General features: G+C 48.2%; 1 protein-coding gene across 2 annotated transcripts in view; it reads right to left on the reverse strand.

The window, feature by feature from the left end:
- Nucleotides 1–887: 887 nt before the first annotated feature.
- Nucleotides 888–26,501, reverse strand: part of SIDT1 (SID1 transmembrane family member 1) — a 43,126-nt gene continuing 17,512 nt past the window's right edge. The window contains exons 5-26 of one of the 2 annotated variants that reach the window (XM_071559710.1): nucleotides 25,283–25,384; nucleotides 23,680–23,763; nucleotides 22,996–23,089; nucleotides 22,297–22,368; nucleotides 21,827–21,920; nucleotides 20,359–20,402; nucleotides 16,485–16,556; nucleotides 14,779–14,927; nucleotides 14,085–14,158; nucleotides 13,469–13,535; nucleotides 12,766–12,839; nucleotides 12,061–12,184; nucleotides 10,983–11,100; nucleotides 9,887–10,023; nucleotides 7,309–7,417; nucleotides 6,886–6,900; nucleotides 5,995–6,071; nucleotides 4,851–4,897; nucleotides 3,928–4,033; nucleotides 3,550–3,660; nucleotides 2,711–2,824; nucleotides 888–2,333 (exon numbers count right to left, since the gene is read on the reverse strand). In XM_071559710.1, coding sequence (XP_071415811.1) covers nucleotides 2,271–2,333; nucleotides 2,711–2,824; nucleotides 3,550–3,660; nucleotides 3,928–4,033; nucleotides 4,851–4,897; nucleotides 5,995–6,071; nucleotides 6,886–6,900; nucleotides 7,309–7,417; nucleotides 9,887–10,023; nucleotides 10,983–11,100; nucleotides 12,061–12,184; nucleotides 12,766–12,839; nucleotides 13,469–13,535; nucleotides 14,085–14,158; nucleotides 14,779–14,927; nucleotides 16,485–16,556; nucleotides 20,359–20,402; nucleotides 21,827–21,920; nucleotides 22,297–22,368; nucleotides 22,996–23,089; nucleotides 23,680–23,763; nucleotides 25,283–25,384 — 1,947 coding nt within the window. In that variant the 3' untranslated portion in view covers nucleotides 888–2,270. The remainder of the gene's footprint in view (nucleotides 2,334–2,710; nucleotides 2,825–3,549; nucleotides 3,661–3,927; nucleotides 4,034–4,850; nucleotides 4,898–5,994; nucleotides 6,072–6,885; nucleotides 6,901–7,308; nucleotides 7,418–9,886; nucleotides 10,024–10,982; nucleotides 11,101–12,060; nucleotides 12,185–12,765; nucleotides 12,840–13,468; nucleotides 13,536–14,084; nucleotides 14,159–14,778; nucleotides 14,928–16,484; nucleotides 16,557–20,358; nucleotides 20,403–21,826; nucleotides 21,921–22,296; nucleotides 22,369–22,995; nucleotides 23,090–23,679; nucleotides 23,764–25,282; nucleotides 25,385–26,501) is intronic. The other variant, XM_071559719.1, reaches the window with a different exon arrangement.

The raw sequence follows: 26,501 nt of genomic DNA on the forward strand, positions 1-26,501 counted from the left end.
CAGGTCAAATGTTCCTATGTTTCCTGGGTACAGAAACCCAGGTGGTTCCATCTGCATAGCATATTTATAACCATGCTGGGCAAGACAGAGCACCACAGTCCTATGCAGAGTACCCCATAGGGACAGCTCAGTCTTGCTGCACTCAGCAGTAACGATTTGAGTTGTTTTTTGTTTGTGATTTTTGCACCCCTGACTTCTTGGCAGTGCTTCCTCGTGGGAAGGAAAAGAAAGCTGCAGGCAAGCCCATGTGGCTAATATTGGATTCAGCCACTTAAGATACACCAAAAACATATGGCAGGGCTGCTGAGTGGCTGAAGGAAAATGTGGACTATCCTCAGCTTGATACTTCTCTGCTGGTGCTACTCACACAAAAACAAGTGTCACCCCTTTCCCTGCAGCCTCCACTGATACTGTTAAGGAAGGGAAGCTCACACTTTGCAACCAGCCTCAGAGTTCAAGGATGAAACATTCACAACTCTACTGTGCACGGCAAACCTGTGAGTCAAGCCCAAAGCACTGTCATACAACACAGCACACCAGGACCACCTCCACCTTCTGCAGCTCTGGCAAGCCCTGCCTGAAACACAGCTACACTCCAGAGCAGCACAGCTCTGCCTGGGAAGATAATGGCTGGCAGCCTCCTGTGTCATTCCTCCTCCAGCGCTCTCTCCACTCTGCCAAAAGGCCTACATGACACGAGTGTCTGTTCTTCCCTCTGTTTAGCCTCACAAAGGCAATTGTAAGAGAACAAGCAGGTCACCTACACCTAATCTGAGGAAATGTCTGCAGAGGTCCCAGGGATGACAGCAGCTGTGTGACACCTTCTGCCCCAGCTGTTCTCTTGCTGCTGCTGATAGCTGGAGCAAGAATTCAGATCAACCTGCAAAGCAGGGAACCAGGAACATTCATTTTATTGACCGTTTCAACAAACTCCAACTTAAAAAAAAAATAAATCATCTGGTGCAAAACTATTCAAGGAGATACAGACTCTTGGAGTAAAACGACCATAGTTGTCTGTTTTAGTAAGAAGTGGTGGAATTAAACCTTTTCATCACTGGGTACATGCACATACACTGAAGTAAAAATGCTCAGAAAATGGCAAGGTTAAGGACAGCACGCCTGAAAGAACACTCTTTTTATTCAAAATTAGCAAAACAAGTCCCATTTTATATGCAAGGTCTGAAGTAATTCACACCTTATTTTTTAAATAACCAAGCAATCTGAAAGAATGCAGAAGCCATTAAAAAAGTTATTTCAGATGCAGAAAAGTTGGACAAGAAAGTTTGGTCCAGATGTTTAGCTGAAGAGCTCAACCCCAACAGTCTCCAAACCTCCTCCACACTCCTGGCCCATAAGGGAACCTGCTTTTACAAGTTTGTCCAAAGCAGACGTGTGGAAGGTGAAATTCTGGGGCTGCTGGACAACACTCTTGTTCCATCTTGCCCCTGTGGCAAGGCACACACCAGGAGCCAAGGGGCTGCCCAGGACACAAGGTTGTGGCTTCGCTGCACCATCTCTCTTAGGTTTGCTTGAGGACAGCACTTCCAGTGCCGTGACGGAGACCATTGCACTGACAGCCAGTGCCGGAGCTGCCAGAGGAAGTGTGGATGTTCAACAGGACTGAGTGAGAGAGGCTGGAAGAGCACGGCTCTGGCAGAGCACTCCTGGGCAGCTCTAGTCCACCATCTCCCTCCAACACCAGGCTTGTTATTGTGGCTCCCCACCAGCTACCAGAGGAATCTCTCCAACAGAAAGAAGAAAACAGTCCTCCCACTGCCACCTCCGTTTACAGTCCTTAGCTCTCTCAGTGGCTGCAGGACAGGAACCAAATGCTCTCCCTGTGCTGCCGAAGAGACTCTCCGAGGGCATCAGCTCCCAGCACAGGAGGAGCTGCATTGCCCTTCTCAGGCCTGCTCACCAGAGGGGAAGGGCAGCCCATCAGCAGCAGTAAGGGAAGCAAAGGTCTCAAACGCACCTCCCGTTTCCTCCCCCCTTACTGGCTCCAGCACCCACTGTTCCAACGAGCCGGAGGGCAGTGCACCAGCTGTGGCCGCTGAGTTGTGCCTGCCCAGAGATGTGGTGGGAAAGGAGAAAACATGGTCTTCCCTCCTGGTCCTGTCTCAGTTACCACAGCACCCCTTCATGCTTGCTGTGGGATGTCTCCCCTGCTCCTCCTGCATTCTTGGCCACAGAAGCAGGCTCATTCCCCACAGACACCAGTGGCCCGGTGCCTTTGGCTGAGCAGTTTGGGACACCTGTCCCCTGGGGACTCAGAACACTGGGATCTTGTCCCTGCGCACCGTATCCAGGTCATCATCCAGGGTCAGCAGGACCTGAGGAGGAAAGTGCAAGGCAGATTTAGGTCTTGCTGGCCAAGCAGGTCTACTGTTCAGACCTTTGGGTCTTGCTTTCTTGGGAGGTCTGCATAAATCCATGAGCCACAGCAGCAGCCTCTCAGCTTCCCCACAACAGCTGTGTGACCCACAGCCCCAGAGGAATTTGAGGCCAGGAGGCACAGGGAGAGAAACAAGGCAAAGGAGAAAGCCTGATTTCACTGACAAGGAGTATCCCACTGTGAAGGCTGTCTGGAGGTAGAGCCAAGCAAAGGAGTTTGGGCACCCCCATGGGGGCCATGTGGATAGAGGGGGACAAGATGGAAGAGGAGGGGACGAGGCCATACAGCAGAGTGGGAGGCTCAGGAAGGACTCACCAGAAATGAGAAGAACAAGGCAGCTGCAGAGAGGAAGTGCCAGACATCATGGTCATCAAAGAAGCCCAGCAGGATGCATGGCCGGTTCTTTTCCCGGGACTCTGCTGGAGTCTCCTGGGGGAGCAGGCAGAGGGTCAGGACCTGATATCCATTCACACAGGGCCCCTATGGTCACACTGGACCCTCTGAAGATCACCTCGTCTTAGCCCTCCAAGCCCAACCAGGAAAAGGTGCTACACTGGACAGACATAGAGCGAGGGCAGGACAAGAATACAATGCTGTACTTGGACCTGAAAATGGATCTCGGGCCAGAGCTTACAGCTGGGGCGAACCTTCTGCTCTCCACATCTGAGGTTCTGCAAAGCACAAGCTGCACAGCCTCCACCAGACCACCCTGCAGCAAGCCCCTCACTTCCATGGAAATGGAAATCAGGATTTAATAGCCTCACAGGTCATGGAGAGCCCTCACAATCTCAGGCAGGTTACTCCCCACTGGTCATCTGCTCCAGGGATAAGTCTTCCATCCAGCACTGGTCAGGATTCAGCCAGTTTTGCTTTCAGGTCCCCAACCCTTCCTCTGTTCCCTGGTGAAGACCAGTCACCTCCACATCACCTGGTTCATAAATAGTCTCTACACAGCTACATGCATACCGTCATTTTTGGCTCAGCATAGCTGCCCATGCCCCCTTCACAGTCTGCTGAACAAGTTAAACCCTTTCAGCTCTCCATGAGCCGCCCAAGACTCTTCTACAAAGTATTTTTTGTGCAAAACGAACAACAGATAGGAAAGATGACAAGACACAGAGATGGACAGAAGGCCAGTAAAAGGGGAACTTTACCTCCCAGCTGCTGAGAGTCTGGAAGAAGAAGTAGAGGGCGGCTGCCCACACCACTGCTGTGGCCACAATGCAGAACATGGGGATGGGCAGGAGTTTCTCAGAGCTGCGGAGCTGCAGACAGGTAGACAGCCTCACAACACACCCCAGATTCTTCCCAGGGCACAGAGCCACACACAGGACTGACACACCACCTGTACCTGTGAAGGGCTGCCCACCCCACCCACCCCTGAAATGGCTACACACCATCCCTCCCCAACACCTTGTCCCACCCTGATCCCCAGAAAGGTCCCTCCATATCCCTCCACAGCACCACAGGAACCCAAAATGCAGCCAGAAAAGAGGCCCACCCCTTCCCCTTAGGAGACAAGCACCCCATACCTTCATGATGATGTAGAAAGCCAGATACAGCAGTAGGTTACAGATGAAGATTCCCAGTATGTAGGAGGCAAAGTCTCTGGGCCGATACACGAGCCCAAAGATAGCACTGAGAGAGAGGGAAGAAGGGACATCAGACAGCCTCTTTCATTGGGACAAAGTATACCCCCAAAAATGACAGCCACCTACTGCCCCAGAGACCATAGGACACAGCAACACTGCCACAGCCTCCCAATGCCCTGGAGGAAATGCGCTGTTTGCCTCTGCCCCCAGCCAAGGAAACTCAGCCATGGTCAGCTGCTGAAGCAACTGAGACCACAGAGGACAGTGAAAGGCCCTGGGTTGCTTCCAATCCATGGCCAAACATCTCACTGGGTAGGAGCTGGCCTCAGAACTGTACATTTGGTAGAACGCATGTCCCTGAGAAGCAATTTTAGTGACAAGCAAGAGACTGGGGCAACACTTTTAGGTCTCATCTAAGAGCTGATCCCTCCCATACTGTTACTGTTCAGCTATGCTCTCTGAGTAGACTCAGACCAGACTCTGTCAGGTTTCCTTGGCACCTTGGTTGTGCCAGAGACTTCCCAGCTATGTGGGAAGCAGGTGTACTGCACAACACAGCAACACAGTACCAAGTCAACCCTACGAAAGCTTGCTCAGACACAAGCCAAGAGACAATTCCAGCTGAGACACTTAGGGATGCCTCACATAGTTCTGTAGTGCTGCACTGTATCCTATGGATCTGGCTACTGGCAGCACTCCTCAGATCCAGCTCCCTGCCAAAACGTGTCAGAAGGGCCCCAGCACAGGATTATTCCACAGACACTGCTGCATTTCCCCACTGCTCCAGGCCACCTGTGTGCCAGGACCGAATCCTGCTGCCCCACCTACCCAAACACACAGGACACCAACATGCCCCCACTTACAAGGACCAGTTGACCAGGTTTCCAACAATGAGCAGCACCATCCTGTCCTGGAGGAAAGACACTAATGATCATATGGAATCAGAAGGGTACACAAAAAGAGGCGACTGCCTCAGAAATTCAGGATATCATTATGTGAGGATGTGGAGTCTGTTCCTGCAAACATACGTGCACCTGGCTCTGTAGTTTCCTCCACGGGTGCTTTTACCAGATGGAAACTGCTCTGGCCCTCACGAATTTTGTGTTGCAGGAAAGAGACTGAACATCTAAAAAAGAACAAGCTCAGCACTTAAGGGATCAGCCTCAGGAGGCTGCAAATCCTCTGACTGTTTCTACTGTCTTTCTAGTTCGATGCCTTCCCTCCCACCGTTTTATAGAAAAATTACTGCAGAGAGCAAGGACTTGCTTGAAAGAGGCAGCAGGGGAAGCTTTGGACAGCATCCTGCATATATTCAGAGAGCTCTTTATTCTCCCATATCACCATAATCTAAAGTCCTTCTGCAGCAAGCAGAAGGATTACATCTGTGAGGCATGTGCATTTATGTTTACAGCTGCTTTCAGGATGCAGCTATTTCAGGCTTACTTCATGCCTGAGTGGAGCAAGGTTGCTTATTCAGAGGTGGGAGAATAAAAAAAAAAAGAAAGAAAAAGGATGCTTATGGAGAAAAACCCCATTTCGCTTCAAGCCCTAATTAGCACTCTGCCAATAAGGAAGCAATCAGTGGGACAGAAGGTAACAGCCTTCCTTACTTTTTTACTGTCTGCCCCGAGGTGCTGAAGAAATGGCAATTGCTTTTGCTTAAGCCACAGAGCCAAAACCAGAGAGGCTTCCCCAGAGAGGCTGCACTGCACAGAGCCTCCTACCCATTCCTCTGAATGGATGCCCCCAGAGAGCAAGTGTGAAGGCAAATTCTGTCATGCTTGTATCACCTTTGCTTTGATGTTTTATTCACCAAGTCTGAGAGCAGGGGAAGTCTGGAGGTTGGGGGTAACCACTCCAGCAGAGATCGTACACTTACCCAACCATTCTGGGGGAGGGAGAAGAAGGGAAGAGAGGAACATCACTTTTGCAAACAGCCCAACCTCCTTCCTCTGCACATTGCCTAAAAGGTGAGCAATTGCTGAGAGCTGCTGAGAAATCACCTACCATGTACATTGGCCGACTGCACTGCTGGATACAGTCCGTGTACAGCACCATCACTGCTCGTCGAAATATGCCCAAGTCTGTCAAAGAAGAGCATAAAAAGCCACAACAGCCAGCAGAGTGAGCTCCAAAATGCCTGTGGGTAAAGACATGGACACCCACCAGCTGACAGCGAACCCAAGGTGTCAGCAGATTCATTTCTTGCCCTTTGGGAACAGTCTGTGCTGAGCAGGACAGCCACCACAGGATGTGGATGGCCTTTGGCAGAACAAGTTAAATCCCATCCTCCCCGCCAAAAAATAAAAACCCAACCCCCCCAAACCACAAAACTTTGACACTAGCACTGCCCAGAAGTCAAACAGGCCCTTCTGTACATGTAAACAGGCCAGCTTTGCAACCCCATCTCTGGAAGAGAGAAGTGTGTGTGCAGCAGGGGGGAAAAGCACCTTGCACCTTCCATGGAACAAGGTGCCAGAGCAAGAAAATAGCACAGATCCCACAGCCCTTAGAGAGTCCTAAACAGGCAGAGTGCACTGAAGACCCTCTGGCTCTCAAAATCATTGCAGAAGCTTCCCTTCAGAGCTGTCAGTGGCAGTGGAGAGGGACAGACATACAGGCACACACATGCCCTTCTTTAGCAATAAATGAGAGCTTGAAAAGGCCCCCGTGCCAAGATCAGAGCTCTCCTGTGCTATATCACCCCTTTTCTGCCAAGGAGCAGGACTGGCAGTGCTGCTGGCAAAGTGGTTTCACTTCTGGAGAGCTGCCCCCAGGTGGTACAGGAGCCTGTCTCCCCACACACATATCCATGCAATCCCTAGCCCTGCACACATCCATGCAATCAGTGGCTGCTGCACAATCAGCTCAGCAGAGAAAAAGGACAGCTGCAGTTACCTGAGTCAGGGCCATCTGAGGCAGACAGGAGCAGAAGAGAGGAAGGAGAAATAGGTTTGTAAGCAGAGCACAAGGCCAGGTTCCCCACCAGACCCTCTCCCTCTCCCCCTCCCCCACGACAGGGTGTAGCTCACTTTTCTGAGTACAGCACTAATGAGAGATGTAGCTGAAGGACAGGCTCTCTCAGAGCCCAGCTCTCCTGCTACCACAGAGCACACAGGTCCTGCTGATTCCCACTGGTCTGGGAAGCAGTAGCACAAGGACTTCAGAGGGCAGGAAGAGAATCAGATGGATGAAAGGACAGGGTAACACAGACCATGGGCCACAGGACTGTGCTGACAGACACACTGCACAGGTGACACACAGGTGAGGACAGGAGGCACCTGCACACCCTAGAGAAGATGGATCAGTCACAGCACTTACCCATCTTGAAGCGGCCCATGTAGTAGATCTGGGTGCTGAGAGCCAGCGAGGCCAAGACATGGATCATCGAGAAAACAACCCAAAACCACATGTCATTTTTCCCAAATACCTGAAAGCAGAGACATGTTAAAAGCAAACTCAGCCCTGCTCCAGCAAGACGATTCCTTCCTGACCTGTATCACCACAGGACATTAGATAACCTCACTGAACACAGAAAAGAAAACCCTAAATGTACCCACTTGAAAACAGATCTATAAATTCAAACGAAGTCCAGCAAGGCAAGAGATGCTCAGCATTTGTTGTAGTTTGGGATTATTACGTAAATTCTCTCCCCTGCCACTAACTGCCCATGCCAGCAGTTAACAAAAGAAGTAGTTAACTGCTGATCACTTGGATGGGGGCAGGTTTGTCTCTTTTGTTTTGGTGGACATCTTTCCCTTTTTAGCTCTGCGGAACGGGGGAGCGGGGGCTGCGGAGGAGGGAAGCTGCTCTGCTGGCTACTGCTGGGGCTTCTGGCTGAGACGCTGCTTTTCTCCTCGCCGTGGCTGTTTCTCCTGGTTCCTGCATCTGGGATCCCGGCCTCTGTTCCAGTCTGACCACCGTCTGCAGCGTCACGGCCTGCCCGCCCCGGCTGGGGCAGTGACCAGGGAGAGAGAGGTGTGCTGCTGCTTTCGCAGGACACGTGGTGGTTCCCCACTTTCAGCTTTCTTTTTCCTTCATCTGGGACAAGAGACACAGAGTTCATCTGAGAGCTAACCACTCGTCTGTCTCGCTGGAGAGGGACTGGGAACTACTGGGAACTCACTCCGCAGCCAGCCGGACTGTGACATTTGACACTGCTTAAGTATAACTTTCCTCCTGGAGGAAAACCTGCTGGGTTTTGTTGTTGTTTTTTTCCTTTTTCTTGTGGTGTTGGGGAAGCGGTTTGCACTAGTCTGTTTATATATAGCAGTTAAGAACAGCTATCCTTCTTGTATTAAATTCCTTTTTTCCTTAAATTTATGAAGAGTGGCGTGATTATTGTGGAGAAGGCCCCCTCCCCCGCTTGTGGGTAAACATTTTGGGTTTTTTCCCCTCAACCAAGACAGCATTCTGGAGAGAAGACTGTTCTTTCTGAATGTTCCTTCAGATAAGAATGGCAGCTTGGAAGGACAGCAGCTGCTCCAGGGAGCAAAAATGCAGGCACACCCAGGCCAGGTGAGCTCTCTCTGCTGAGCTGAGCAGCAGCTCTCTGGCCAGGAGCTGCATTTTCACAAAGGCAGTCATGGAACCAATCATTACTCTGGTAAGTGTACTGTAGACCAAAAAGGACAAAACTGCTCTGCAGTCACTTGCTCCTACCGTACACTTTCATTTTATTTACAGACTGGAAGTGACCTACAAGTGCAGACTAATGCTATATTAAAACTTTAATTTTTCAGTTATATATTAAGGAGACCAGAAACTCTGATCTGCCATCCAGCTGTGAGTGCTCCCCTTCCCTGAGGCCAAGCACTTGCCTTAACTTTTCCCTCTGTGTGGAGGGGAAAAAAACCAAACCACCAAAAAACAAGCAGAAAAGTCACCCCCACCTGAACAGAGCAAGGGAGACATGCAGCTTATAAGCTCCACTGAACAGCTTCAAAGCATTCCACAAGAGGAGATACAGCAACCCATAATAAAGCCCCAGTGTTTTGAACCTGGCTGTCAAGATCTACCACACTTACCAAGAGATTCTTGGGAAGTCCCAAGTTCACCAGCTGCTCCTGCATGCCTTATCCCAGAGCCTCCCACCCAGAGACCTTTGCAGAATCAATTGGTAGTGAGGGGCTGACAGCCCAACGGGATCTAGCTGCTACTCCAGAGCAAGAATTCAATGGATTTTGCCTGGTTACTGATGAATGAAAATGAGTCCTTCAAAAGAAGGGAAGCAGAGACTTGCAAGGTAAAGGACAGGATGGGGACTGAGGCAGGCTCAGCTCAATATTTACAATGCTGTGAACTAGCAGGCAAAGCCCCATACCAGTCCATCAACTCTGGTAATTCTCTCTGCTCCAGTGCCCTTCCATAGGCAGATACTCCAGATATTTGCCTGGGAGCCTCTCAGACATTATCCTAGCCCTGCACCTCTCTCCAGAGATTGGAGGGCCAATGGCAGGAGTTGTGCCCAACAACATGGAGTTTTCCAAAGCAGAGAAATAGGCACAAGCAATTAGGTACAAGATACTTACTCTCTTGGAACCTCAGCCAGCCTCACCCCATTCCCCAAAAACATGAGTCCTCCTGCTCAGGAAGACTACCTATGTTCCAGGACACAGACACCTGGGTGCATGAATTTCTCCTCTTGGGAAGCACGGTGTGTGGTAGGCAAATAGCAGAAAGGGCCACCTACAGAAAACTGCTCTGCTCTTCCCCTTCCTGAAACACCACGGAAAGGGAGAAGGAAAACCCAAGAGAACCAGGAATTCCAACACTAACAGCTGCTTCACACACTCTTTCCCTACTCTGCTGCTTTCAGCAGTCATTTGCCCACTTAATCTATGATCCCAGTCACATCATCTCCTTCCCAGAGAAGCAGGAAGGTAAGAGGGAGCCATACCACTCCAAGGACAGCCAGGCAGATCACCACAGCAAACGAGGCATAGGCAGAGTAGGCGCTGGCGTTGATGTCGGGGTGGCGGGTCTGGTAGAGCTTGAGCATGCACAGCCCTGCGATCATGTACATGAAGGAGGTGTCTGTGGAAGGAGCACAACAACCAGTGAAAACAGGTGCTGCCAGTGGGCCAAGAAAGATGCTCCGAGTGCACACAAAGCAGTGCAGCAGCAGGGCCAAACCCAAGGCTGGCAGGCACAAACCCCTGACGCTGCACTATATTGTACAGCACTTCATGCTCTGCCATCTTGCAGTACGTCTGCCATGCTCTAGGGCAACAAAAACTCCTGGCAATCAGCAAGTAAGTGCCCACAGTGCAGCACAGAAACAGGCAGGGGATCACAGAATGGTGGAGGCTGGATGTGACCTCTGGAGGTCACTGGTAAAACAACCCCTGCTTAAGCAAGGTCAGCAATGAGAAGGTTGTCCAGGACCATGTCCAGTCAGGCTTTGAATATCTCCACAGAAGAATTTCCAACCTCTCCAGGAAATCTGTTCAGACTTTGACCACCCTCAATGGAAGTAAAAAAAAAACCAAAAAAAATCCTGTGTTCAGATGGAGTTTCCTGTGGTTTAATTTTTGCACAATGCTTCTTGTTATGTCACTGGGCACCACTGAAAAGAGCCTCACTCTCATCAGATATTCACACTCACAGACAAGAACCTGCCTGAGTCTTCTACTCCCCAGGAAGGCAAAGGAGTCCACAGAGCAAAATTTCCACAGCGATGTCACAGAGGGTTCCTATGTTTCAACACACTGCTGCTCAGGCTGTGCATTTATTACCTTCAAGCACTGAACTGCAAAAGCAAAGGGAGATCCTGCCAGCAGTGCACTACAAGAGTCCCAAGGACTGGGGAGGCAGCTGACACATGTTAGTCCCCAGCATCCAAAGCCTGACTGCCTCCTGACTGACCTTTGAAACAGGCAGGCTCCAAGGAGGTTTGCAAGGGTAACAGGATGGGAAATGTCAGCAACTCAGCAGGAGACAGAGCACAGTAATTCCTAGCTCCAGCTCAAAAGGAGACAGGAAACTCAGCTTACCAAACTGGAAATTGGAGTAATTAGGGCAGACATGGTAACAGGCACTGAGCACCCCTTCCATCATCAGAGCGATGCCCATGGCGTAAAAGAGACCAAAATGCTTTGGGATCCCATAGTCCTGGAAAAGAACAGATCTGAAGAATAAGTACCCTCACTGCCCTGATGACAGATGACCTTCCACTCTCCATCACTTCATCCTTCAACTCCTACACACATCCTTCAGCCAGCAGGGCAGCACAGTTTGCTGTGCACAAGCACAGGCTCTGGATTTAGACACATGGCACAGCCAGGTGAATCCACCCAGGCTAATCATGTTGAAACTTCTGGTCTAAGACCTCAGTGTCTTGGTACCAACATCACAAGACTGAAAATGTCTGTCCTGTACCTCATGCCATACTACATCCTGCCCAAAACTGAGTGAGGACTGGGGACCCAGAACTGCAGTCAGTAGGAAGCAGCAGGCCCTTAAAAGTACTAAGGCCATTACTTGCTACAAAGCCAATGAAAATAGAGCCATTTGTCTCCAGAAACACTGGAGACACCACTGCCCACAGAGTTGCAGAGTTCTCTATCCTCTCCCAGAACACTGCAGAACACTCTGGCGACAAGCAGCTCTACTTCAGAGCTAGAGGCAGGCAAATTCCTCTGAGTTATCATAGGCAGCTCTATTCCCTCTTACTAACAAGACTGCCAAGAAGGAACTCGACTGTGCACAACAAATCAAACTTTGCTATAAACAAAAGCATCTTGTGACACTCCCACTGTCCCAGGTCCTCCGCAGTGAGCACCAGAGGACAAACCACAGGAATAGGAGTTGTTCCTCCATTAATCTCTTTGCCTTCACATGCCCACCCTGGATCACCACAGCAGTATGGACATACTGTATGTAGTTAAATACCAGGGGAGTGTGCAAGAACATAAGCATCCCACCTAGACTCTGTTGCACAGGAGGAAAGAAGAAGATGATTCAATCCTCCAGCAAGGAAGGCAAATGGAAACTCATTGTGTATCAGCCTGGTTTTCGAGTTCATCCTGTCTTCCCTCCCTCCACTCAGTCCCATGCAATCATGCTTCCTACCAGGGTATAGATATCCTTCATCTCCATGGCCCGACGGTGGAGAATGTCCCTGCGCAACACAATGAGGAGGAAGAGAAAGCCCAGCATCATGTGGCCCACATTGCTGAGGATGTTGTTGAAGGCGCTGCAGGAAAGGAGAAGGTTTAAGACAAAGGCAGCACAGCAGAAGGAAGCCAAACCCTGGGCCATGAATCAGCTGAACCCAATTTTCTCCCCCTCCACCATCCTCTACCTCAGCATCTGACAAACTGCCAGTTTTATGCCCTGGATGACACTGTAGATTGAGTAGCTCACCTGCCCCAGTGAATTTAACACTTCCTCTGAGACATTCCCAATTCCAGACTTTCTTTGCACTCCCACATTAATTTAGAGAAATGCTGCACTGAAAGGACTGATCTGAACTTCTTTGCAGATCTACTGCTCCTTGGATACAAGTGAGAGTGTCCAGCAGAGCACAGGAGCACCTCATTGCTGTGCCACAGATTTGTTAGGGGTATCCAGGTGCCACATGTTCCTGGATGCATGGGTCTCACTGCAACTGAGCACCACTGCTGAGAAAAACAGAAAGCTCAGACTCCTAAACTCCCAGTGGTCTCATCAATGCAGTTACTGTGAGCCTGGCAAAGGATAAAATCCTGAGCTGTGCACAGCACAAACACTCTGGAGGCATGAGACAATTACACAGTGACTGTAGGGTTCACTCACCTCAGCACCCCAAGGGGATGAGCACACAGAAAGTTGTAGTAGCAGATGTCCTGATTGCCAGTCACATTCACTACCTGCACAGAGAGGGAGTGGGAGACCCAATATGAGCAAATTCTTCCAACTCTTGGGGGTTTTCTTCATGCAAACACTGCACGTACACAGGATATACCAGGATATAGTCTAGCTCTAGCACTGGCATAGGGGATAATTAACATCTGCAATGGGTAGGACAACGTGTAGCTACAGGCCAAAAACCTGACAACAGTGCTCAGAGGAAACATTGTGTGCTCTCAACCCCACCATTAAGAGACCTGCTTGCAGATATCTGAGTAACAGCAGCATAGCAAGGGTGGGGAGAAGGGAGGAGAAATTACTCGTATCACAGCAAACCCCATTTGCTTTCAGATGTCTTTTAGAGATAACAGCAGATTCCTTCTGTCTCTAAAATGAAACAGGACCCAAATGAGACATCAGCTGAGCAGGGAAACAGCTGCAGTCCCATTTCCCAAGCAAAAATAGCAGAGTTGCAAGCTGGGTGAGCTGAGCACTCACACAGTGCAGAGAGAGCAGCTTAGGTAAATGGCCCCTCAGACAGAGCAGAGCTCCTGGGTGATCCCAGTTTCACTGCAATTGTCATCCTTACACAATGCAACCACAGAGCAAATTTAAATGCCAGAGGGGACAGCCACGGAGCCAAACTCACTGTCTGGTAAGTGATGACGAGCTGGATGACCGGCAGGGCATAAAACACTGCAATGGTGATGATGTTCCTGCAGAAAGGAGACAGCAGCAGCAGTTACACACACCAAAACAACTGGTGCACACCCAGGACAGAGCCCCACAGTGCTTGTGGAGGAATGTGTACACCTCAGTGCCTAAGGGAACAGACTCTGCTCTCTGGGGTGATGAGCTGGTTATGCTCTCCTGAAGCAGAAGAACACATGTGCTAATGCAAAAGCAGGCAAATGCTAGGGGCACAAGAAAAGCCATGACGTGGACCACAAGCTCATGTATTTGAGTGCCAGTTTCTCCCTTCCCCACTATGTTCCAGCACACCAGTTGTTACCACATTTAAAGCAATGACACAAAACAGAATCCCTCACCAGGATTATGTGTGCATTGGTCCACAAATATTCTTATTTGAGCTATGTGGAATCCGCAGTTCCTGGTTGGAACAGGGTTAGAAAGTGTCATAGGATGGTTCAAAGAATATCCTCAGGTCCAAAGTGTGGTTCAGAAGAAGGGCATGCAGACAGACTCCACAACCAGAAACTGTGCTGAACCAGAGCTTGGGTCTTACCAGTTTGCTTTGTCCTTACCAGAAATAGATTTTGTATTTTTTGCTGACAATCCTTCGGTCCTTCCTGGACAAGTCTGACAGATAGAGGAACACCTAAAGCATTAGTCGGTGGGGAAAGATGGAAGAAAAAAGAAAAGAACCAATGAAGATTACAGAAGCCAGTAGAAGATCTTGATGTATTTGGACAACATGCAGCTTGGTGCTGGTTTGGCCTGTTTTTATGCAGTGAGCTTATTGTGTCCCTTGATTCTGTGAGAGTCAGTTCTGCAAAATCCTCTGACCTCCAGGAACGGCTCTGACCACACAAAACAGTGCAGGATGACAAAAGGAGACAGTGTGAGAGCTGCTAGCTTAAAGCCCCCCTGCACATCTACTAGAGCCACACTTTTTGTACCAATTACCTATTATTGCAGATTATTTTCTCACTATATGTCACACATCCTTGGACTTTCTGGGATTCCTCCTTTCTCAATAGTCCCCAATACATTCTGACTTTTCATACTAAATCACTCATTTCAGCAGAACACTTAGCACAGAAGGAAAATTTTTCAGTGACTGAAAAAAACACTGAGGAGCACATTTGGCTTTATTAGATTAAATCCACCTAACAGGGAAGAGGAAACTTCAAAATCCTGGTAAGTCATTAGTGCTGGTCCTCACCTGGATGTGCCCATGGCCCAGCATCAAGCCCACAGCTGCAATACCAGCCATACCTTAGTGCGGATGATGTTCTTATCACTCTCAATTTCTGGCATGGTGTCAAAGTCACTCTCCTCCTCCACAGAGCTGTCTGTGTCAGAACCAGCAGGAGGCCTGCGCTCAGGGGAAGAGAGCTGATGTCCACCACTGGAGCTTGACTCATCTGGACCAGAATGGGGAGAAGGAAACAGTCAGGGTAAAGGCTAAATCCCTCTATGCACAGCAAGAATAAAGCTGTCCCAGATATCAGCTGCACTCAATTGATATGGCCATTTCAAGGAACAAGTTTTTCCATGACCCCAAACCTTCCCAAAAGTATCATATTATCATCTAAGAGCACTTTCAAGGACTATCATCTCCCCCTCTGGGCTATGGAATTCTGAGACAAGCCAAAAAGCTCTAGTGAAAGCAGCACTGCTCTTAGGGGTCAAAACCATGCTGACCTAGTTAACCTTCAGTTTTTATGTAAGATTTATATATACTCTTTTCTAAAAATACTGTAAAACAAACAACAAAGAGGAAAAAAGGAGATTTTTCAAAGCACACAGAGGACCAGCTTTGCTCCCATTGCATCCACAGTATTGGTCACCTGCAGGTCAACAGGATCTGCCTGCACTTACCAGCCCCTTACCCATACCAACATGGGCAGAACACAAGTTTCTTCCTTACTTTCCAAATGCTTTTAAAGCACAACCTTGGGAATTGGGGAAAGGGGGGCAAAGGGGGTGCTGAAGCCCTCAACTCTACTGCAGGACTTAAATCGTCCTGAAATTTTCCCCAAACTCATGAAAAAACAGTTCCGTGTTTCTTTGTCAGGCATTGAGAGATGTCCCATCTTCACAGTCCAACTGGATGGTATTTGGAGCTTCAGGGCTATCACTACACAACAGTGAGCAAATGCATCCTGAGAAGGGGCCAGAAATCACACAGAATTGCTCTACTCTCATTTGAGCAGCTGCCTCACACTGCCCTGGACCTGCACAGCCTCACCCTGCAAGCTAGGTGCACAAGCTGTCAAAGTCAAGGATTATGCCTCAAAGTCCACTGAGCTATTCAATTCCAATACCTCTGCAGGAGGGAAAACTACTCTAAGGAGGAGACTTAGAAATACTCTGGCAAAAGAAGTAATTACCCATTATCTCAGATTAGCAGGACCCTTGGGAAGTTTTTTCCTCCTCTGCTTGCAAGGCACGGTTCACCTGTTGACTGCATGACATTATTTCTTCCCTAATTAAACCCCTGAAGTGCAATAAGCTCGGATTCTGTCTTGCCTTTTGGCATACAACTCTTCAGACTTCCAGGGCAAGGCATGCTTTGGTCTAAAGGCAGGCTTGATGAATTTATAACAGGCTTCTAGAAACTTGCTTGGAAGGGACTTTTGCCAGTCCCTAGTAAATACCCTGACTGAAGCAGAAGTGTCACCAACACTTCTCAGGTGACAATGGCTTTATCTAGTTGAGACAAACGGTCCCAATGATAGTCTCTCTAGGCACCTCTTTCACAGATTTGCCACCTTTATTATGTAGATGCTTTTCCCAGAAATCCAGAAGTGCAACCTGAGCCTCCCAAACTGTAATTACTTTTTTTTTTGAGTAGTTCCAAGATGCTCCTAAAGTAGCTAGAAGCTTTATTTTCTTCTGGCTTTAAGCTACCTTAAAAGTGCCTTCTTCTGCCCCAGGCACAACCTCCCCCATGGCCCCAGTTCTGGAATATACTGTACCAATAGCACCATAGCTGCTTCCCTCAGGAGTGCTGGCTGAGATGGGGTGTGATGAAGTCATAATCCCAGACCCTGCAAAGGAAACAGACCCAAAAGGGACAGTTAGTTTTATGTCAGTGCCTCAAAACACATCTCTGAGGTGGATACAAACAGCTTGAAGAGCTGGAAGGGCCTGGGAAAAGCAAACATGTCTCTAAACAGATGGCAGTCTCCAGAGCATACCATGCAAAAGGGAAACCCTTGTCTTGCAGTGTGAAGCAAACCCATTCCCTTCAGCCTCCTCACACAGGCTGCCAGTGAGACTGGCAGATGAGCCCCTCTCCAGCACATGCAGGGTTCACACTATGGGGCTGCAAGACTTGGTAAATTTTAGAACACGTCTCATGATGCTCTGAACACCCTTCTGAATTTCTAATTCTTCTCCTTCCCCTCCTCACACAACTGATCTCTCCAAATATTGCTACCTCCAGTTATCCCCGGAAGAGTCATAGACTTCAGCAAGACTGCTGCTACATAGTTTTAACCAAGGAAGGAGAAAGCAAAAAATACTCATGCAGAAAGTCATCATGACCTTGTGAAAAGAAGGTGAAGCCTTTGTGGGCTGGGAAGTCCCTGCCACTTGCCCACATGTCTGAAGCAAGGAGCACTGTGCCTCCCAGGACTGTGCCCTCCTGCCTCCCCCTTTCTGCCTCCCATAATGGAGCTCAGCAGCTGATCTGGCAGAAACAAAAATGGCATGATACAAAGCCAACTGAATCCCTCCACTGAGGGATCAGACACACACCTCTGCAAAAGGGAGGGAAGCAAGAGCAGCAGGAGCAGGACCACATCTTCCAGTGGTGGCAAACAGCGAGACAAGTTCAGCTGCTTTAAAGCTTCACCCTTGTAACATCATCCTGTGGTCAGTCAGCAGCAAAGCAATATAGAACATGGCAGAGTAAAGCCAAACAACCTTACTGTAGTCTGGAAATGGCACGGCTTCCCAAACTGCAGCTCTGGCTTCCCAGCACATGTTCTGTCTCAAACTGACAGGTACAGGCAGACTCCTCTTTACAGCTGAAATTCTGCGCACTTCTTTAACACCTTGCATAGTTTTTACACCATTTCCATTTGCCACATATGTAAAAAGACCTAAAACTTGACCCTGCATGAGCCCAAATCAAGGAAGCGCCATTATAGCAATGACATCTGAAGTTTCAAATCCCAATGACTGCTTTCCTTTAACATGTTCACTGTGCTTGTTGGGCTGTGGGCTAAGACCTGGTCTCAGTTTGAGCTCCATCCTGCCCCATCCCTCTAACAGGGCAAATGAACAGCTCAGAGGAGCATCAGAAGTGAACAACATGGCATGGACTGAGCACCAGAAGGAAAGCTCTTGCAGACCACAGCCCTCCATGTGACAACCCTTGAACCCTGAGCTGAGATTAGCAGGATGTTGTTTCAGGAACTCATCAGCTCCAGTGCAAACTCTCTCTATTCTGGCAGTTTTTCCTGCTGCTTTAAAATCGTTTGGAAATCTAGACCACTGGGAAGAAGCATTTGCCCATGTTTGTGGTACCAAGACACAAATTGTAGTCCTGCCAGTCCTGTCCCACACAGATGCTCTCTCCTAATTTTAGACCAGGCTTTATTGTCTCAAATGACCTCTCAACCTTCTCTCCCAAATAATCAAAGGAAGATTTAAATCTGGACAAAGCAGGGAAGCCAGGGAGAAAAGACATTCTGCCCTGTCTCTAACAACCACTTTGGATCCAGCTAACCCACTAATTTCACATCCCGCTTCCCAGTGTGCCTGTGAGTCAGCAAAGCAAATATACCACACCAGGCGTGGTTCTTCCAGCTATTGCCTCACCAAATAGTGATGATGTGGAAGGGAAGGTGTGCCACAGGATTACAAAAAAAAGTGAATCAGAGAAGCCGGACATAAAATGGGTGCATAGGAGCATGGGGGCACATGGAGTTGCAGGATATTCAGGGACAAAGGGCAGCACTCCCACTCACAGTTTCTTGGTGGGGAAGGGGAAAGGAATGGGAAGTGATGAAGGCAAGACCCAGGAGTAGTTTGGAGAAAGAGAAATTCCAGTGGGTAGGAAGAGAAGAAAAAAACCTGAGAGAAAGTCAGCATGTCCTGAGTAATCTGGAAGACAGGGAAGACGCTAATTACCATTTTATAGGCATCAGTCAGACACACCCTGAAGAAACAGAGTAGTAAAAGAAAAATCAGCATGTGGGTAGGACATGGTTCCTCCCCAGAGGAAAGGACACAGCTGTAACGTGCAGTGCCAGACATGCAAAGGTGGCAGGGCTTACAAAGGGAAGGACTGCTCACAGAAACAGCAGGTGCCTCTGGGAGGAAAGCTGTGAAAGAACTGTCCTCCTCTGTCCCTTCACAGGGATGCTGTTCAGCAATCCTCCCTGCCCAGGAACCCTACTCTCTGCACTCCACGTCCATACTAAGAACAGCAACTGTGCCCTGCAGCTTCTTTGGGAAGCACCAAAATTTAACTTCCACCTCTCACCAAGGCAGCTTAGAATGCAGTATCTAAGCTGCCTTCATCACCTTAAATCTCATCTGCAGGGCTGGCAGTACTGCCTGGGACTTCTGGTCTCACCTGGCTGAGACTGTGCCTCCTTGCCTTAGGCTGTGATGCCTTATCACCACTCTGGAGCTCTTCAATAGCCTTGGCCAGATGCCCTTCAGCATCCCCCAACTCCCCAACACACTGGCCCTTCCCATTTCTTCAGTGTCCTAAGACTTGTTCTTGTTCTACAGCAGAATCCATTACAAACTATAACATATTCAAGGACATTTTTACAGTCCCCTGTTCAGGTTGTGAAGAAAACCTTTCACACATATTCCATGCACAGCGATGCCTCTGTGGATCTTAGTGGCTGAAGAAGCAAGAAATCTCTCCTGAGAATCCAAATGCCCCCAGGTCCTCAGCAAAAATATCAACCCCAGCAATGCCAGGTCAGAGTGAAGTTCCACTCCTGATCCTTTAAGGAGAGCTCAGTTATACTAGTATGCCTATCCAATAACATGTAGCAGACCACAGAGACTGAAAAAGCTGGGCATTAGAAAAGGGAACACATGAAGAACCTTTTAATACTGCCAAAACAATGTCTTCCCTTCCTCTAGGAGAGAGGTACAAAGGACCTCATCATCACCAATGCTTTGAACTTCTTTACAGGCACTAAATACATAATCAAAATGAAAAGGCCAGCCTCCCACACTTCAGCAGACAGCAAAAACTCCCAGTGCCCCCCATCCACATGACAAAAACTTCCCTCTTTCACTGATATCTTCTTAGATGCAGCTGTTTTTACAGTACAGAAAACTGCAGGATGTTGAAATGTGGGTGCAGCATAAAGTAAACTGAATCCAATACCAAAGTAAATATCATAAACACCACTATGTAACTCTATTAGTCATTCCTTCACTTGGTTGTCTGCAAATTCCAATTAAAAAAAACCTTAAATTAAGTAAAAAAATTAAAATATCCCATGTTTAAACCAGGCAGAGATGCTCTTAAAGCATAAGACATACCCAAAGTGCCTTGCTTAAAAATCCACAGACCTGGCATCAGGAGCATTAGCCTGTAGCCAGGTCTAGGCAAGGTTTTACTTTCCTCCACTCCTTTAAAGAACAGCTCCTCAGGGTAGGAGTCAGGACCAGGCTCAGCTTCCAATGCCCTCTCTTGTGAGGGCAGAGGGGAAGCTCTAACACCTTTCATCCACACCAGAGACTGTGGTGCACGTACAGGGAAGACGGCTCGAAGGGACTGAAGGTACTTGACTGACAGCCTGTGCCTTGCCTGCCTGGGAGCTGTGCTGTTCACTTAAAGTTGCCACATCAACAGGAGAGAAATCTTACCAGGGTCAGGAGTCAATCTGCCAGATGAAGCCTTCCTCTGAACCCTGCAAAGGAACAAGCAGCACTCATGAGACAGCCAACAAACCACAAACCCCATCACCTGCCAGCCATGGCAGGATTATCTACAACATCAGTAGGTAACTATGGTGCAAACTCTATAAAACAAATGAAACAAACTAAAAGAAGCACAAAGAGAAGCAAACACACACAACAACAAAAAACAAAAAGTACTGTTTGGACTAGACACAGTTTAGCCATGACTGCTGTTCACCTCTCTGACTTCCAAAGCAAGAGGGCTTTTTTACATCCTCACCTACCCACCAGAGGCAGGACAACCCCATCCTACACTGTGTTGGGAGAGACTTTCGTATTATCTTTCCAAACCAAACTTTCCTGTTCAAGGGACAAGCACGTAAGAATCTACTGAAAGGGCAGCAGGAGCCAGAAGACGCTCATTAGCACAATGCTTACAAAGTCCATATCCCCTCATTCAATGCAGATGCCAAGCAGAGGATGGTAAAAAACAAAACATATGCCTATAATGAAGAAAAACTAACAGCAAAGAAGAGCGCACACACACACACACTTTAGTAATTTCACTGAATGTTTCCATGAAATGTTGTTTGATTGATGTGTCTTGAAATTAATTGATGGTCCCATCTTGAAATTCATTTGTTTCAGAACACCAAACTTTTACAATTCCTCATTCTGGAGCAGCTGAGAACTCTTTGCCATGTGTGGTCTTAAGAGGTGACTGACAAGCATAGTGCCCACAAAACTAACTTGCTATTTGAAGAAAGCTTTAAATGGCTCTTTCCATGCCAACCTTTGCCCAGAGGGGCAGGAAGGAGTGTTGAAGGGGCCTCCTTCCTCTCAAGCCTCCACGTTTTTGGACAAAGGATTCATTTAACAGTTGTCACTGCCTACACAGGCAGCAATGAATGAGCCAAACAAACGACCTTCAGAGAACCTGCTTGCTGTATCATCAAGGCTCTCACCCTATGCCAGCTGTTAACCATCCTACAGGGACAAACCTTACCTCCCTTTTAGGCTACTGTCCCCCTTCTGTCCCTCCAGTCCCTTCTCTCACTCACAAGAGCTTCAAGGTAACCTCCAGTGAGCAACAGGGGACCCTGGAACAGCTGGAAAAAGTCTTACTCTTGTTTTGGTTTGGTTTTTTGCACCCTAGAACAACCTTTATGGTAGCTGTTTCCAAATTGACCTCAGATGCACATATTCTCCTCAACACAAGTGCAGGCATCAAGGTCTGGGGCAGGATAGGCAAGTCAGGAAGGAAAACATCACTCTAGGGACTCCAAGGCCCTATTCTGGGTCACTACCAAACTGCAGTACTCAGTTGAGCACTCTGGGAATTACTGTGGTTCCTCAATTCTCTGGCAATCTACATCCCAGACTGATCCCTTCACAACTTCCACCTGTCACCCACTGTGAAAACCACTTGACTCACCTAATGTAGTGCACAAAAGCAACAACGACAGAGCCCACGTAAAAGGAGAGGAAACTCAGGAAGCTGAAGAACATGGCCTGGACATAAACAGACTCTGAGGAAAGAGAAGACATCAGTCACAGGGCAGGAACAGTGCCTCTCAAGGCCAGCACGCGTGTCCTACTCCTCCCAGTACTACCTGGTAACAATGCCCAGCCTCAAACATCTCTTTAAAACCAACCTGCTTTCTTCAAAAGGAATTGATAGATCTCTTCCCATTTCTTCACCCCCAGAGCTACCTGGTGTGCCCATGAGATCACCCTGTGCCACACAGCACCTCCTGGAAAGGACCAGGGCTCCACTTGGTTTTGACTCCTTTGCTGGTGCTTTTGGCACCATTCCATCTGAGACAGCAGGCTCAGTCATACCCTTCTATTCAGAAGTGCCAGCTTCCCCTGTAAATTTGCATTGCTCTGCCCAAAGACACTGACTTTTAATGGAGGGCACAATGGTCACTTGAAGGTTCTTTGTCCGCTGCAGGTTCCAGGTACGGTTGGCATTCCCTGTGAGGCAAAGCAGACAGCAAATATAAAAACAATCAAACATTCATGACCTCTGGCTCTGATCTTCATTCTCTGAACTTGCAAAAACAAAAGAGTCTGGCTTTTCACTACAGTCTGTGTGTGGTTTTGCTTTAAACTGTTCTCAGGCTTGTCAATATACAGCCTTTTCCAAATGTTTACCCCCTCCTCCCTATACACAACCTATTTTTCAGACTAGAAATCCCTGCTTGAGCCTTCCATACATTGCTCAAGTCTGGATGCTTGAATCCCAAAGGCATCTCTTCTATTCATTTAATCTCCAAAGGACAGATTCTCTCACTACCGATACTGGGACACCGTTTTTGCCTTCGGCCAAATCTCTGTGGGTAACACAGTTCTGTGCAGGATGCCATGCTGGAAACTTGCTGTTTCAGCAGGGCTTAGTACACTTGGTCAGTAGAGCCCTGCCAACAGCTTTAGGATAAGAGAAAGAGACCCTCATGGGAAAACTGGAGGGGAAATCACAGCTATATGGGTAAGACAGAGCTGTATGACCACCCCATGTCATCCCACAAGAAGGTCTCAAGGGACACCCACATCTCCATCCCGCAGATGCAGCAACCAAGTCCAACTCCCAGAGCAGCTTACCATGAATTGAAGAAGGCACAGAACCCCCACAGGCATAATCTTCTGGCTTGATGACGAACACAACAAAGAACTGCTCACCTGGGAAGTCCTTTCTCTGCACAAGAGGATGGAGTAAGACAGAATCTGTAAGAACTGAAGCCTCTCCCTCCAATGCAAAGCACTGATAATGCTCCAAAAGGTGAGATATGAGGTTTTAGTTGCTATACAGGCACCAGCCTTACAGAGACCTGCCTGCTCTGGACAGAGCTTGGTTTCTGGGGATGCTCCCCTCATCCTTTCTGACAACAAGCTGACTGGGTTCACCAGTATGCGGTATACCATTACTCCAGTACAAGCAAACCAGTAGTGACTATTTATTTATTTAATTATTTAGTGCAAAACATCTACCTAAGCTTTGTTTACTATAGGGGCCCTACTACCACCACTCTGGTAGAAGAGCCAAGGTTCAAACAGAAGACATCTGGCTTCAGCCACCCTGATCTAGAGCCTCAGCACTCAAGACATTTGTTTAAGCAAGATTTTGTAGTAATAGGTAATGTCTTTCACTTACATCTGCTGATCTGATAAAAGCAAAGGCTTGTAGTCATAAGAGAATGATCAAAAGCAAACTAGGAATGCATAGAAAAAGCCACTGGAAAACAAATGAACAAACAAAAAACACTGAGACAAAAATCAGCATCTCACCTGCACTGTAATTGCTGCCTGCTTAGTCATAGACTGGTAAACACCGTCAAACTCCACATTATGGTCCAGGTCATACACTGGGCACTAAGACAGACACAGCTAAGGGTTAAAGTGGGACAACATCTGAACTAATTTAAAGGAAGCCACCTGGAGAACATAGGGCAGAACAGCAGCAAAAGGCCCCAGCTGAGGTATCAAAGAGAACAAAACACTAGAACCCATTAAAAATTTAGACTGCTCTGAAGACACAGTTGTGGCATGCAATCAGTGATAGTGGTGTTCTCACAAGAGGGCTGCAGTTTAATGCCAGAAGAAGATTCAGCCAGACTGATCCCTCCACAATTCCCACAGGATAGTGCACACCCGCTGTACACTGGTGATGTCATGCACTTCACAGTTTGTACTCTATGTCAAGTGCTTACCCTCATTTTACTCTTTCCCACTACTTTTTAATACCTGATCAGTTGAAAATCATTTCTCACAGTCTCCCCTCCTGCCCTTCTACCATTCAAACTTTCAGATGCGGGCAGGAGTTGACGTTACCCACTTCTCTCTTCACCCCAGATATTAAAGGCAACTGCCAACACTTCAGAGCCAGCACCCAAAGCATCTTGCACCTCTGTAGCCATTTTGCTGCTCCCACACTGCAGGTCCCTGCATCATTCAGGGAGGTGGGAAAGGAGGATAAATATTGTGCTATTTCCCAGTTGCAAGCAACAGCCAACCTCCATGACAGGGAACAGACATTCTCCCGTTCCCAGGAAAGGGCATGAGTAATTACACAGAGAGAAAACTGAATTGGAAAGGAGAGACCTCATATCTAAAAATCAGAAGTTCCCCAAGCTGCCTTGAGCCAGGGTAAAAATCAAGAGAACAGCACTGTTCCATCCCTGGGGAATGGGATGCCACCAGCATCCCATCCAATGCCACTCCATGGAGGGACATACCCATATCACAAGGCAGCAGGGAACCTCACAAGGAAAGCATAACAAATTCCCTATGGAAGAGTAGGCTCAGAGGTGACTTCATCACTCTCTATAACTACCTGAAGGGAAGTTCTAGCCAGGTGGGGGTTGGTCTCTTCTCCCAGGCACTCAGCAATAGGACAAGGGGGCATGGGCTCAAGCTCTGCCAGGGGAAATTTAAGTTGGAGATCAGAAAAAAATACTTTCCAGAGAGAGTAATCAGGCATTGGAATGGGCTGCCCAGAGGGGGGGTGGATTCCCCATCCATGGAGGTTTTTAAACTGAGATTGGCCGTGGCATTGAGTGCCATGATCTGGTAAAGGGACTGGAGTTGGACCAAGGGTTGGACTTGATGATCTCAGAGGTCTTTTCTATGATTCTATGATAGACTGGAAAGGAACAGCGTTTTCACCTATTTGCAACAAAAATCTCTGTATGAGCTGGTTGAACTCAGTATCTCTGTCTTTGCCTCCTTCTCACAGAATTTTAATTCCTCTTTCAGGGGCTCTCTTCACCAACACCACCACCATTAGGGTGAAGCCCTTCACAGGGCTCTTCTCTCTGCAGGGCACAGACCCCTCACAGCAGGACAGAGGGCTCCAGAAGGCAGCTCCTTATTCTTCTCTGCTCAGACTTACCACAATATCCTGGACAGAGACAACTGAGCATGGGTACGCTGCATCAGACACCACGTTAATAACGACTGAATCCACATCCTGAGGAAATTTGTACAGAAAATACTGAAGAGAAAGCAGAAAGCCGAGCATTATGACCCAGAAATCACCCCTGGCAATATCTTCAGCACCATCCTAAGCTACTTGTGCAGCCCAGGCTGGGCTTTGGGGTTGGATGTGGACAGTCCTCACAAAAGTTCATATTTCAAGTGTTAGGACCTTAAACCACAGAAGAGCAGATTGAATACATACAGAAAACTCTCTCCCTCATACAGCATGCTATTAGACACAAACATCTACAACATGCAAGATACAGCACAGCTCCCTTAAGTTTTTTACCATCTGATGAAGCTAAAGTGGCTTCATTTTACACCCCGTTCCAGTTTAGGTTGATATGAGCCATTTCCAGTTGTTTCCATACGTTATGGAGTTTATCTCAAATGTGTTGCCTCAAAGACAGATTGAAAAGTATTAGGTCAAATGTCAAGAGTTTCATAAATAAATGGTTGATATTAGTTTTACAGGGTTTTTTCTTTTGAAGGCAAAGGGTAATGAGGGTTTCACTTCTCACTGCAGCTTTTAAAATAATGCAGCTATAGCTCTGAAAAAATTTGGGAGACCCATCTGCCAATATTCCTACTTTTTCCTCTGGGGGCAAGGAACAGCATGCTCATGCTTCCATGTTTGGAGCAGGCCCACAGGACAGTTTGTGGGGTCAGCAAATGCCAAGAGGGGCTGATGGACACCCCACCCCACCTCATCGGGGACAGGAGGACTCCCACCAGCCACCTTCTTTCCTTCCATAAAGTCATCAAGCAGCCACTGTTGCCACACTGGAAGCCACCACAGCTCCCACTGCAAAACTGTCACCTGAGGCTGTCCCAGCTTTAAAGCTCCTCTCATGTCACATGAAACCTTAGTGCTGAGCAAGGGCCAGCTATTTCCCACTTCCCTCATGCCATTCCCAGGAATTAAGGCCCCCAGCTGAAAGGGCAGGGAAAGGCAAGAAATCACCCACGCCTTTTTCAAGTTTGCCCACTTCTACTACAGCCTATTATTCGCATCACCCTCTGCAGGCAGGTTGCCCTCACTGCTGAGGGAGCGCTGGCTCCAGCTGCAAGTCCTTACAAACTGAAAACTCACCAAGCCGGTTTCCTTAGCTGAGCATGGGTTATTTCCACCA

Source organism: Pithys albifrons, chromosome 1 (genome assembly GCF_047495875.1).
Source record: "Pithys albifrons albifrons isolate INPA30051 chromosome 1, PitAlb_v1, whole genome shotgun sequence".
NCBI lineage: Eukaryota > Metazoa > Chordata > Aves > Passeriformes > Thamnophilidae > Pithys > Pithys albifrons.